Here is a 14,467-nt window from a genome sequence, read left to right on the forward strand (position 1 = left end):
GTGCAAGAATATACTCCAGGCAAGGACTGAGTAAGTTACGCCCCAACTAAGGGACCTTTTAGGTTTCCCCCTTCCGCCACTGTCCTCTTGGGAGAATTGTGGGAAATGTAGTTCTTAGGGTCGCCGAAGGGCGCAACTCAGACGAGCCCTGTGGACTACAATACCCGAAAAGGTTTGTGCGTTTCAGCAGCGTCCTGGACGCTTCTTGCGCGTGCGCAGGATAGGAGACTCGGAAAGGGGGTGTTTTTAACGGTTCTCGCGGCTGTTACAAACCTGAGGTGATCAGGGCGGCGTGCGAAGGAGGGCCGTAGTGCTGCAGCGCGGACCTTTCTCACAGCGAACCTAATAGAGAGGCCGCAGCAGCAGAGGGCAGAGGAAAAGCAGAGGTGTTCTCTGCTGCGAGGCTAGGTTCCGTCATCAAACATTGCCCCGGTGGTGGGCGATTAGCGCTGCTCCAGGAGCCAGGCCTGGGGAGAGCGCGCCGTCCTCCGTCCCTGTCAGCTGGAGGGGAGCCATGAACCCCGCGTCCCATCGCTCCCTCGCCTCTGTCGGGTGGTCGGATACCGATAGGATCGGCTCTCTGTCCCCGCGAAAAGGGAGAAGCCAGATCACTTCCTTTACCTCCTCGAGGCACGTCTTTGGGTCGGGTTCAGATCTCACCTGGGAGCTGAAGGAGAATTCCCCATCTTCTTCCTCCTCAGCTCTCAGCGCTTTCCACCCGACGGCTTCTTTAAGGTGTGTAGGATTCTGCCCTCCTCAGAAAGGGTAGAGCCTAAAGCGTTTTGATTGGAAGAGGGAGGGGGGGAAATCGGCTTAGTTATCAATGCCCACCGATTCCATCAAGTTCTGCCCGGGTTGGGTAGAGATAGCGACCGACGTTATTGAGGCTGTGAAGGGCCCCGGAGGGGCTTCTCAGTCCCTGAAACTGGTGGATGTGGGTGGGGGAGGTGGCGACGTCATCATGAATAGATTCATTGTTCTTGGACTTTGGAATGACGTAGAAGAGTGGGTGGGAAATTCCTGTTAGAAGTCATCACCTTTATATGTAATTGTACAGGAATCCAATTTAAGAATTGAGTGTGTAATAATTGGCGAGGGGGAAAAAGTAACCTATCCACCTGTAAATGACCCACTAAGAATCTGTGTGCATATATGTATACACACGTACATATGCAGTTACCCATGTGGACATATGCCAGTAGGCTTCAGATTTATCAGTTAATAATTAGGAGAACCAGAGTTTTACATTAAATATATGTATATGTTCATATATAGTAGAATAGCTACCAAATTCTATTTTAGTGTTGGATTCCAATGGCCTTTCCTGCCTTTCACTTTAACAACCTTTCCCTCTATTTCCCTTTTTCTTTACAGGGAACTAGGAACCATGTGAAAGGTAAGGCAGGGTGGGCAAGCAACCTTTGGGCAATCCATTTTCTTTGGAAAAGTTCCTTAAAGCCAAAAGCAAATTTTGGGAATTGAGAAGAGTCCAGTCAGCTCATATATTAGAAAAGAACAATGTCAACTTATTCACTGCCAGACTTAATTTTTTGGTGTTTGTGAAGTTACTCTGAAAATTTCTTCCAATGAAAGTGATTTGGCATCAGTTACTAGGTTTTTAAACTAGTTCCTCACCTCTTTGGAGAGGGCATTAGGGGAAGGGCTGTGATAATAAGTCCCTGACAGGCTGCTAAGAGTGTTAAGAGGTTGAAGAGTTGTTTAATGATATGAAGAGTTTAAAGAGCCTAATTTCAAGATTAGGAAGGAAGAGGTAAAAGAGTCACAATCCTAAGTTAATACAACTTCTTTATCACTCAGATATTATTATGTAGAAAATGGAATTTGGTGGAAGATGAATTCAGTTGGGGAAAGCTTTTGTGCTCCTAAAGGTGTAATGTTCATTTAGAGGTGCTGATCAAAGATGAACCTTTTCTGATTTGGATAGAACTTCCAGGAGTAAAAACAGAAGTGACCTGAACACTTTTGGCAGTGATGGTGACAACCTCATGAGACTTTATTGTAGATCTTTATCATGACATTTTGTTAGACACAAACTCCCCTCAGTTCCTTTTTCTATATAAATATGTGTGGTAAAGATCGAGTTTTCTGTATAGGGGAACATTTGAACTAGTTTTGAAAAATAAATTCAGGAAACTCCTGTTGAAAATATTATTTATGTAGCATAAATATAAAGCCAAACAGTTAAAGACAAATAAGAACTGGGATCATATAACAAATTAGTTTATCCAACATGATTATGTCAATCAGATTTTTCATTGATTTGATGCTCTTAAGTAATATAGAAAACCCACTCATTTTTATATTATGAAAGGTTATAAAGTAGCTGAAGTTAAAAATAGGTTAGATTAGTTTCTATTTAATCTAGAGATTACAAGTTCAAAGAATTGCTAATGCTGAACAATAGCATTTTTTGTTGATATAAATTTGTATGTTATTTAGAGGATAATATAAGCTTAGAAGTGGAAGGGACTTTAGTGTTAATTTAGTCCAACCCTTTCATTTTACAGGTGAGGAACTGATCCCCAGAGAGGTTAAGTGATTTATCAAGGAAACTAATAGAAGAATATGGCTTTTTTCCCCTCAGCCAAGTGGACCCTACTGTGCTGGAATACTACCAAAAAGATAATGAAGAAGAAAATCTGTTAGCAAATGTTGCTTCATTAAGAAATGAATTGGAGAAAACAGAATGGAATTTACAGAATTTAGGAGAAGAGCTTTCTAATAGGTAAGTGATAATTTCTAGAATTATGTACATTATGCCTAAATTTGTTGTCATACCGGGAAAATTAAAAATTTTAAATGTTTTCCAAAAAACAAAATAGCTCACAATAAAAAATAGAAATATTTGTTTTGTTTTGTTTTTCCCTGCTTTTTGGAGGGCAGTTAGGGTTAAGTGACTTGCCCAAGGTCACATGGCTAGTAAGTATTAAGTGTCTGAGGTCAAATTTGAACTCGGGTCCTCCTGACTCTAGGGCCGATGCTCTATTCACTATGCCACCTAGCTGTCCCAAAACAGAAATATTAGAAAGGCATTCATATTAAGAGGAAATTGTAGCATAGAATCAAATAATTTTAGATTTAGAGATCATATTTTTCCTTATAGATAAGAAAACTAAGATCTGGACATGTGAGGCCCTCATCATATCTCCCTTGAACTATTTTAATAGGCTCCTAATTAGTCTTTCTTCCTCTAAATTTTCCCCTCTCCAATCCATTCCTACACATAGCTGCTTAATTGTCGTTGGTGTTTGTCCTTTGTTTTCTTTTTTTTTTTTTTTGAGAGGGGAAAGTAGGGCAATTGGGGTTAAGTGACTTGCCCAAGGTTACATGACTAGTTTTATGTTAAGTGTCTGAGGTCAGATTTGAACTCAGGTCCTCCTAACTCCAGGGCTGGTGCTCTATTCACTGTGCCACCTAGCCACCCCTTGTCCTTCGTTTTTTTGAAGAGGACCATGACATCAGGAAAATGATTACATGATTTGCAGTTGACTTTGATTTGAGTGAGGGAGAGCTTCTTTCTTTTCTTCCTTCCCTCCTTCCTTTCCTCACCCATTTCACTTTGAGGCTCATAGCTTGGACCTCAATAGGTCCCTGCCCAAGCTCCACTTACTGGCTATATTTTGGGTCCTCCTGGCTTTGAGTGAATGTCAATAGTGACTGTTTCTCTTTGGAACAGCAACCCTGAGGGTCTTCCCCTCCCACTTTGATTTTTTTTTCTTTTTTCTAATTAAAAGGGCCATCCCTGGACTCACTTTTTTTTTTTTTGGTCTTTATTAATTTGTTTACTTTTAGTTAATAAGATTTATTACCACAATTCCTTGAGTTTCAAATTTTCTCTCTGCCCCCCCTCCCCCCCATGGCGGCATACAATCAAGTATAGTATCTGCAAATACTTTCACATTAGGCATTAGTCAGGTTATAAAGAAGGATTGTAACAGATGGAATGAAGAATGGGAAAGAGGAAACAAAACCAAACAAGAAAACGAAAAAGGGCAGGAAGTTTGCTTCAATCTGGGTTCAATCTCAGTTCTTTCTCTGGATGTAAACATCTCTCTCCATCATGAGTCTTTTGGGGTTGACTTATGACTCTGGATTGCTGAGAAGAGTCCAGTTTATCAAAGCTGGTTTTCACACATATGTTGTGTCTGTAATTGTGTACAAATTCCTCCTGGCTCTACTCTTCTCACTCAGCGTCAGTTCATATAAGCCTCTCCAGGTAAATATGAAGTCCATCTGCTCCTTGTTTCTTATTGCACAATAGTATTCCATAACATGCATATACTACAACTTGTTCAGCCATTCCCCAATTGATGGGCACCCCCTTAATTTCCAATTCTTTGCTACCACAAAAAGAGCTGCTATAAATATTTTTGTACATATGGGTCTTTTTCCCACTTCCGTGATCTCCTTGGGATACAACTCTAGAAGTGGTATTGCTGGGTCAAAGGGTATGAAATTATTTATAGCCCTTTGGGCATAATTCCAGATTGCTTTCCAGAATGGTTGGATAAGTTCACAACTCCACCAGCAATGCATTAGTGTTCCAATTTGTCCACATCCTCTCCATCATTTGTCATTTTCTTGTTTTGTCATCCTAGCCAATCTGACTGGTGAGATGTGGCACCTCAGAGTTGTTTTGATTTGCATTTCTCTAATCAATAGTGATTTAGAGCATTTTTTCATATGCTTATAAATATCTTTAATTTTTTCCTCTGTAAACTGCCTGTTCATATCCTTTGACCATTTATCAATTGGGGAATGACTTGTATTCTTTTTTTTTTTTTTAAAGCAATTGGGGTTAAGTAACTTGCTCAAGGTTACAAGGCCAGTTATTTCTGGGTGTGGTGCTAAGTATCTGAGCCCAGATTTGATCCCCAGGTCACCCCGACACTGGAGCTGGTGCTCTTTCTCGCTGAGCCACCTGGCTGCCCCATGACTTGTATTCTTATAGATTTGACTCAGTTCTTTGTATATTTTAGAAATGAGTCCTTTATCAGTGACATAGGTTATAAAAATTCTTTCCCAATTTTCTGCTTCCCTCTTAATCCTGGTTACATTGGCTTTGTTTGTACAGAAGCTTTTCAATTTAATGTAATTCAAATTATCCATATTGCATTTTATAATGGCCTCTAATTCTTGTTTGGTCATAAAGTCATCTCTTCTCCTGGACTCACTTCTTAAAGAGGCCTGCCTATTCACTGAATGGGCATTACCTCACTCAAAGTGAGAACTTGAAAAGGCCTTAACCTAAAAGGGCCAGGGTCTCCCATTTCATTCTAAGCCATCTCCAGTCATCCTGATGAATATCAGGCCACTGGACCCAGATGCCTCTGGAGGAGAAAGTGAGGCTAGTGACCTTAAACAGCTCCTTAATAATCTTCCAAAGAAAAGTGTGACCCCAGACATTCCTCTATTTAAAAACAAGCAAACAAACAAAAATCCCTTTAGTCAGACTTTCTCTGAATAATGTAAACTTTGTAACCTGGCATTTGAAGCCACCTACAGTCTGGCCCTATTCTATTTTTCCAAACTATTTTCACATTATTTCTCTTAAAATATTTTGTGTTTCATACAGACTTGAACTACTAGGTGTTCCCTTAACAAATTAATCTATCTCCTGTCCCCATGGCTAAAATATTTACTCATTTCTGTCTTTTAGAATCCTTTTAACATTAGGTATCACCTCTTCTTTTTGTAGCTTTCCCTGGATCTCTGAAGCTCAAAGTGCTGTCCCTTTAAACTTTCCTAGAGCACTCTGCATTATTCCCCCACATCACCTGTTGCTCTCTCTCAATGGGGTAAGCTCCTTGCAGGGAGAGCAATGACTTTCACTTTTGTCTGTGCTTCTCAGTTATCTAGAAGAATGCTTTGACCAAATTCATGCTTGACAAAGGTTAAATTTTTTTTTGAATTGTGATACAAAATTTAAAGACTAAAGTAGATGTTTACTTTAATACCCTAGGAGGCAAATCTCAGCTGTTCTGTAATTCAAGGGAGTTGAGTGACTTATCCCCATGATCATACAGAGAAATAGGCTTTGGACATGAGTGTTGTATTCTAGCTATTATGCTACACTGTATTTCAGCAGACTTATTTTTATTATTTGGATCCTAAGCATTCTGAACATATAGGCTCTGAAAAATACCTAGGGTTTAGATTTTCAAAACAAATTTTAATTTTTAAAGAAATAAGATGTTAATAGAAGAACCAGTAACTTCAAATATGTGAATCTAATATTTCCTTTTGTTTTCTATTTTCATTTCTGTGAATTTAAGAGCTTTTTTTCATGTATTTACTTAAGGATTAGAAAAATCTTTTTTTTTTCTTTTTCTTCCTAGTGATAGTCTAGGTAACAGTTCTGAGAATAGCATCCATCCAACAAGGTTTGAGAGACTCTCAGTAGATGATCTTGTTCAACCTTTCTACCCTGGAGCAAATTATCCTACTCATAAAATGCCTTACAGCAGTAGTGATCTCCAAAGAAAATCAAGAGACAAGGTTATTATTATTTTTAGCATTATTTGAATAAAACATTTCTTCTCTTAATATGTTATGGCTTTTATAGAGACTGTCATTATTTGTTATTTCTCAGATCTCTAGTATAGTTTTGGGCACATAGACACTACAATGCTTGTTCATATTTCCTTCCTAAAAAGTATCTGTTGTAGTGCAGTGATATTTTCTAACTTTTGTGTATGTACATAGTTTATTTGCACAATTCGACTTTAGCTCCATGAGAGCAAGGGCCTTACTATCTATTTCCTTGTTTTCCAACCCACACCCACCTCCACCTGTGAAGCTAGGTGCTTAGATTTTGGTTTTGTTGTTTGATTATGGTGGCAGTGACCAGGAGTAATTGTTTCTTAATAATAAACCCTATTATTACTACACTTGCTATCCTTAGAGTTCAGAAATTACTAGCCACTAAGTGCTCAGTATTCCTACTTTTCCTTCACAATTTTTCCAACTCTGGCAGTGGACAGTTTTGTTTTTAAGGAATATGCATGGCTAGTTTAATGAACTAATTCAAGCCAAAAGATAGTAACTTTTTACAGCCTAAATTCCTATGAATGCTATGACGGACCACAGAATTCAAGACTAGAAGTCACATCAGAGGTGAAATCTAGTCTAAATCTGGTCTAATGCACTTATTTTACATGTAAGGAAACACAAGAAGGTTAAGCAGTTCAGCCAAGGCTGCACACAGGTATCGAGCAACACTGATAGCCATATCTTATACTCTTTCTTCTATTCTGTGGGATTCAGGAGACTGTCACATATTCTCCTAGTTATATGCCTTATCTAGCTCATATTTATTAATTAATGCAATTTGAAAATAGTAAATCTACCTAGACTGACTCTTCATTTTCAGACCTATTTATAAATAAATGGGTAGCACTCATTGACAAAACTTTTGTTAATCTTTATTTCTCATTTATAATGTATAATGACTTTGATTTTTTAAAGTAAGATGATCCAAAATAGATGACTTTCTTTCTTGCCTCTAGTCTTATGTTGTATCTTCTATCGCTAACACAAGTGTGGACCAGGAAAATAAAGGCCTTCGGGAGAAACTGAATAAACTTCGGCAACATAATGCTTCTTTGATCTCTCACAATCATATCCTAATGAATAAAATAGAATCTCTCCATTTTGAATTGACACAATCAAGATCAAAAGTATGTATCTTAAAATGGTAAATCCTTATGTTTAGGGCAAAAGGTAACTAATCCTTTTTTATATTTCCTGATTAAAGGAAAACATTATTCTTATGTTTGATTTAGTATTGCTTACTCCTTGATGAATTTTATTTATAGCAATTGTATTATACCAGTTAGAGCTTTTTAATAGTAGGACAACAGTAGGTATCATATACTCTGGGGAAATGGAAAGTTGATTCCCCTTCCTCTGTGTATATTCCCACTTCCCACTATCTCTCTCCAGATAATTGGAGATCCTTGAAGTATTGAGATTACTGGTAAGTAAATATGACCTTCAGGTCAATGGGGGGGGGCAGGAACAACAGGGTTGTTTCTTTTGATACTTAGGTTCTTAAAGGAAAGAGGTTGGTGGTTACCCTAAAACTTACTGCATTTATCAGTTTTATAACTGATCACCAGAGTGATAATAGTGGAGGGAGGGGCTATGGAGCCCTGATCTACCTCAGTCTCATTTTACAGATGAGGAAACTAAGACTCAGAGAGACTAAATACATTTTTTTGTTTTTTAATTTCAGATCTGTGTTTTTGAAAGTGCTCAGTCACAGTCCTTTAGCATCCCAATTTTAGAAGAACAGATTATAAATTTGGAAGCAGAAGTTTCAGCCCAAGATAAAGTTTTGAGGTAGAAAATAAGAAACATTGTACATCATTATCTTTCTTAAATGTATGACCTTGTAAAATTTTGTTTTTTCCAGTACATTCCTAATGGTCAGTAGCTTTCAGTTTTTTTAGAAACAGTACCCAGTGCTCACTGAATCTAATCTTCAGAGCCTTCCTTTCCGTTATAACACATTTTTTTCTTTTTAGAGGGCAGTTGGGGTTAATAACTTGCCCAAGGTTACACTGCTAGTTTTTTTTGTGTGGGTGTTCAGAGTCTGAGGCCAGAACCGAACTCCAGTCCTCTTGACTCTGGGGCGGGTGCTTTTACTCACTGCGCCACCTAGTTGCCCCCATTATAACACATTTTGTATGTGTAATGATATATTTGTATCTTGTGCCATTTCATTAAAATATATATTTCTAATAAGTAGAGATATGTGGTATATATTAAATTATGTATCTTATTTTTGCCACATTTTATACTGTCATATAATAGAGAATACTAATCTTCACTGGCAAAATACCAAACAAACCTCATATGGAATATTTTGAGACTTCTTACTTCTTGCCTGAATCTTAATTTTCTAATAGAGAGGAAACAGAGACTAAAAGGGTCTGGGTGAGGTTGTTGAGGTTCAAAGTGTGTTGCCGGGTCATCTCAGAAGAATTCATAGACTCAGATCATCTCCAACCCAAGCAAAGGCATTTATTGAGAATTATGCTTCTTAGAAAGTGGGCCAAGCTCCAAGAAGGAGCCAGCAGCTTATCAAAGCAAGACAGGGATTTTTATACAGCAGAAGATTCAATTACATCATCACAGAATATATGAATATCAAGATGTGGGAGGGGTTTATTGCTATGGGAGGGGTCCTAGCCTTGCTGGAACTGCTCATTGTGGTTATCCAGAACATACAGAAAAATTCATGGGGGTCATTAATGTGTGATAATGATATTAAGCCTCTCTATCTCGTAAATTCACAGTAGGACTATTCCTTGCTATTACTGTGAAGATGTCCATTTAGGTTATGATTTAGCGGTCGAAAGTCCTTCTCCGTGTCCTATTGGTGCTGCTTTCTGCTTGGCTGGCTATTGTGGTCCTGTTTGAGACTTGATAGGTGTGGTTGATACACCTGCTGTTCTAGTGAGGCATGTGAGGAAGTTGAGATATTGGGGTTGGGGGCAGTGGCTAGATTGCATCAAGGTGACCTATGAGTTGTAGGGATTAGAAAGCCTATATGTGTAAAGTTCAGTAAACACTAAATATACTAACATTTGAAAAATTAAACACCTCATCGTGGGAAATGTGTAATCCCCAGATATTTAATTTTTTTTCTTTTTGGAGGGGAGAAGGCAGGGCAATTGGGGTTAAGTGACTTGCCCAAGGTCACATGGCTAGTAAGTGTTAAGTGTCTGAGGCCAGATTTGAACTCAGGTCCTTCTGACTTCAGGGTCAGTGCTCTATTCACTGTGCCACCTAGCCGCCCCAATCCCCAGATTTTAAAAAAAAAATCTGTAGCATATACTTTTGTGCCATAGAGTCTGGAAATTTATGACATTTTTCCATAGAATAGTGAATGTATATGTGACAACTTGAGAGGCAGTTGAATGACTGCTCCTATTGTTCATCTCCTAACTTCTGGTTATAGACCTGGGGTGGAAAGCTCTGCCTTGTGGAAGCAAAGCAGTTATCATTCTCAATAGATTTTGTTTTCCTAGGTTTACAGTCATGGTTTTCACTTGTGTGGGGGTTGTAAGATGGCAGTTTAAATAAATATTTTCCTATCTTTGACAAAAAATGGGCTTTTCAGCTGAGGAAATAGACATTTCATTTGGAAAAAAGATTTTCTCCTTTCTTGTAACCTAAGATAAGGCTGTAGGTTCAATGCAGAGTAAGTGGGCAGAGGAGATATATTTAGCAGTAATTGAAAACTAGTCTTGTGCTTCAGGTGTAATTCAAATAAATGGCAGAGTTAAATCCTTCCACAAAGAGTTAATTGAATACTATTATTAGTCCACATGACAAAATTGAGCTAAAAAAAAGACTAAACTTGTTGCATAGTTTATACATTCTGACTAAAGTTTGAACTAGTTAATTTTCTTACCCTTTTAAAACAATACAGTCAGTCCTTCATGGGTAAGTTTAAAATCCCAAGATCAAAGATTTACAGGTGGAAGGGGGACCTCAGTAGTGATGCCCCTGATTTTATGGAAGAAGAGACTGAAGCTCAGAGAGGCTAAGGGAATTACCCAAAGATGCAAAGATTACTAGTTGTGGCAGAGGTGGATTTTGTTCTTTCTGTTGTACTTCTCTTTCTAATAAAATACTTATTTAGTAATGGTATTTGAATAAAGTAAAGAAAGGCAATCATATATAATGATAAATAATTGATTGAGTTGTTAAAGCTCCTTCTTTGTAACTCTCAGTTTCCACTGTATGTTTGCTGCTTTCATTCCTTTATTCATTCAGCTGAGATTCATTGAGCCTTTACTGTGTACCTCAAACCTGACTGGTCCCTGTTGGGGTACAAGGAAGAGCAATGTAGATTCTTTGACCTCAGGTAACTTGCAGTCTTTCTTCCTAGGTCCCCTTGTTGGGGGAGGGGAGTAATCTGCCTTGAGAATAAAGAGGCATAGTATTAATGGCTTAGATAAAAGGCCTTCTGCAATAGAGGGTCTTTTTGAGGAACTGTGGTCAATGTAGGGGCCCAGGTAGAGAGAAGAAGACATGGGAGTGAATGAAGCTGAACTGGATAGGTCGTGTTTGCTCCTGTTCTCCTTTCCTTATTTACCAACCAGCCCCCAAAACCCCATTCTGGTTCATATGATAACCTGTTTCCCAACTTTTATTATATGAAGAAGCACCAAAATTAGGCTAATGAACACAGCAAGAAAGACTAGCAAGCAAATTCCTGAGCCTCTAAAAAAACTAAATGTCAGTGTGACTGATATTTAGTCACAGATTGTGAGTTTGTGATTCTCAGTACCATGTACTTATTTGGCATAAATAGCTACTGTTTACATAGTGCCTTATGGTTCGCAAAACACCTTAAAAATGTCTCATTTTATCCTCACAACAACCCTGGGAGATATGTACTATTATTATCCCTACTGTACAGGTGGGAAAACTGAGGCAGATAGGTTAAATGTCTTACTGAGGTCACACAGTGTCTGAGGTTGGATTTGAACACAGGTTTTCCTGAGGTCTTCTAGTACTCTATCCACTGCACTAACTGCCTCAAAATAATTTGTTTTGCCTTGAATTAAATAGGTATTAAGCTTATGAAAATATCATCTGAACCTTGCTTTCTGTGTTAGATGTCAGACTTGTGAAGTTTAAACGCCTATGAAACCCAAACACAATAGCTGATAAAATGAATGTCCAAATCTGAATATAAATTATTACTGATAAAATCACAAAAATATAAATATACTACTGTTTTCAAAATATATATGTATGCTTTTGTATTGAATAAAATACAAACTTAATAAAATTCATAGTAGCTTTTTATCATGTATCTTAACCATTTCTTAATCACTTGCGTACTAATGCATACTAATAATTGCTAATAACTAATAGCTAATAACTAATAATTGTCATGAGAGTCATTAAAGTTTCAGGGAGCCATTGCTATAATCATTACCATGTTGCTTTTCATTTAAAATATTTATTGATGGGTTGAATTTTGAAACTTGAGGGATATATGCTGACTCATTAAGCTGTCAATAAGAAAATAAGTTAATTCGAAAGATACCCGATTCAGATTTTTCTCTTTGGAGACATGTCTTATATTCTCTGTTTAAATTAATGTATTCAAAATACCAGAATTGTAAAATAACTCATCTTTTTCTTATTGTCTTAAAACCTCATGCTCGTTTCTTTTCATAGGGAAGCAGAAGATAAATTAGAACAGAGCCAGAAAACAGTGATTGAAAAGGAACAAAGTTTACAGAAGTTGAAAGAAAAATGTTCAGAGTTAAAATTGGATTTGATTGAACAAAGTAAACAAGGAAAGAGGTATTTTTAAAATGAAATCATTTTTAGTTTTAGCACATATAAAGGAATGCCTTATATATTTACACTTTTCATTAAGTGTTTCTAACAGGTGAGTAATTTAAACAAGAATTCTGAAATCAACTGGTTAAAAATACTTTAATGAAAATCCTTTAATGTCAGTATTTTTTTCTTTTACACTTGATATTGAGAACTTTATTCAGTAAGCACAGTTTCATAATTTTTTCCAGCTTGGTTCAGCAGTATGTGTGTAGGAGGAAGGGCAGTAGGTGTTTGCAATAAACTGAGACTGAAGTTTGGCAGGGCAAGATTGGCTCTCAGATAAGGGGGTTCAGCCATTCTAGTTGAGTTAGGTGGACAGTAGCCAGGGAAGCAAGAATCTAGCAACTACTTTACACAAGAGCTATTCCATTGTTCTCTTACATGTGCTTTCCCCAAGATAGAGGGATAATGAATGGGACATTATAAATAGCCTTAAAATAGTATTGATTTCTTCCCCACTATAAACTTGGTCTTCTGCTCCTTTATCTCTACTTCCATTGAGGAAAAAAAAAAGTACAAACAATTTTTAAAAGGTTTTTAAAAAAATCCTTACAAGGGATTGTTTGCAAAAACATATATTTCTATTCTTAATAAATGCTTGTTCAGTGAATGGCCACCAAGTAGACTTTTATCCAGTGTATTAGCTTTCCCTCTGTTTCATATCATCTATAAATTTAATAAACATGTTTGAGCCATTATCTAAGTCATTGATAAAAATGTTGAATGATAGAAGGCTAAGAATACTTGGCTAGAGATGGACAGCCCTCTCATAATTGACATTAATTTATTAATTGTACAAACTCTTATCATCTAACTCCTCTATTACTATAATAGTCTACTTCAAGTCTCTCTGTGTTTCAGTTTATACTCCATTCAGCGACTCAAGTGATTTTTCTAAAGTGCAGATCTGACCATATCACCATATTCAGTAAACTCCAGTGACTTGCTCTCACCTCCAGGATCAAATACAAAATCCTTTGGCATGAAGAACCTTTCATAACCTAATCCCACCCCACCCTTACCTTTCTATTCTTTTAAAGAAAGCTTATTCATTATATTTATTTTTTAAAAGTTATTTATTTTTAATATTTCTTTAAAATTTTTGACTTCCAAATTCTTTCCTTCCTTCCAACTCCTCCCCCACCCACTCAGAAGGCAGGAAACATGGGAAACCATGAAAACATGTCCATATTAGTCATGTTGTAAAAAAAGCAAGAAAAATAAAGTGAGAAAATTATACTTCAATTTGCACTTAGTTCATAAGTTTTCTCTCTAGAGGTAGATACAATTCTCATCCTGAGTCCTTCTGAATTGTCTTGCATCATTGTATTGATCAAAGTAGCTAAATCTTTCATAGTTGATCATCATTACAATATTGCTAGGACTGTACACAGTGATCTGTTTCTACTCACTTTACTTTGCAGAAGTTTATATTATGTCTTCCCAGGTTTTTCTGAAACCATCCTGCCTCGTCATGTCTTATAGCGTAATTCCATCCCAATGACATGCCACAATTTGTTCAACTATTCCCCATTTAATTGCTTCCCCATAATTCCCAATTCTTTGCCACCACAAAAAGAGGTACTATAAATATTTTTGTACAAATAAGTCCTTTTCCTTTTTCTTTGGTCTCTTTGGGATATATAGACCTAGTAATAGTATTCCTGAGTCAAATAATATGTACAGTTTTTTAACCCTTTGGGCATAGTTCTAAATTGTTCTCCAGAATGGTTGGATCAGTTCACAACTCCACCAGCAGTTCATTAATTATTTTCCTATTTTTTTCATTAATTATTTTCCATCATCCCCTCCAGCATTTGTCATTTTTGATAAGTATGAGATGGTACCTCAGAGCTGTTTTAATTTGCATTTCCCTAATCAAAAGTGATTTAAAGCATTTTTTCATATGACTATATAGATACTTTGATATCTTCTTCTGAAAATTGCCTGTTCATATCCCTTGACTGTTTATCAGTTGGGAAATGGTTCTTATGTTTATAAATTTGACTTCGTTCCTTATATATTTGAAAAATGAAACTTTTAACTGAGAAACTTATTGTAAATTTTTTTT

General features: G+C 37.0%; 1 protein-coding gene across 4 annotated transcripts in view; it reads left to right on the plus strand.

Moving 5' to 3' along the window:
* The window catches only part of CCDC18 (coiled-coil domain containing 18), a 106,931-nt gene continuing 92,464 nt past the window's right edge, over window positions 1-14,467 (plus strand). The window contains exons 1-7 of one of the 4 annotated variants that reach the window (XM_069070527.1): window positions 597-735; window positions 1,375-1,396; window positions 2,606-2,746; window positions 6,360-6,519; window positions 7,530-7,700; window positions 8,258-8,364; window positions 12,229-12,357. In XM_069070527.1, coding sequence (XP_068926628.1) covers window positions 6,475-6,519; window positions 7,530-7,700; window positions 8,258-8,364; window positions 12,229-12,357 — 452 coding nt within the window. In that variant the 5' untranslated portion in view covers window positions 597-735; window positions 1,375-1,396; window positions 2,606-2,746; window positions 6,360-6,474. Of the gene's footprint in view, window positions 736-1,374; window positions 1,397-2,605; window positions 2,747-6,359; window positions 6,520-7,529; window positions 7,701-8,257; window positions 8,365-12,228; window positions 12,358-14,467 lie in introns of all 4 variants that reach the window. The other 3 variants (XM_069070526.1, XM_069070529.1, XM_069070528.1) reach the window with 3 other exon arrangements.

This window comes from Petaurus breviceps, unplaced genomic scaffold (assembly GCF_028583685.1).
Source record: "Petaurus breviceps papuanus isolate PSGF00001 unplaced genomic scaffold, PetGlider_PUasm1.0 90808, whole genome shotgun sequence".
Taxonomy (NCBI): Eukaryota; Metazoa; Chordata; class Mammalia; order Diprotodontia; family Petauridae; genus Petaurus; species Petaurus breviceps.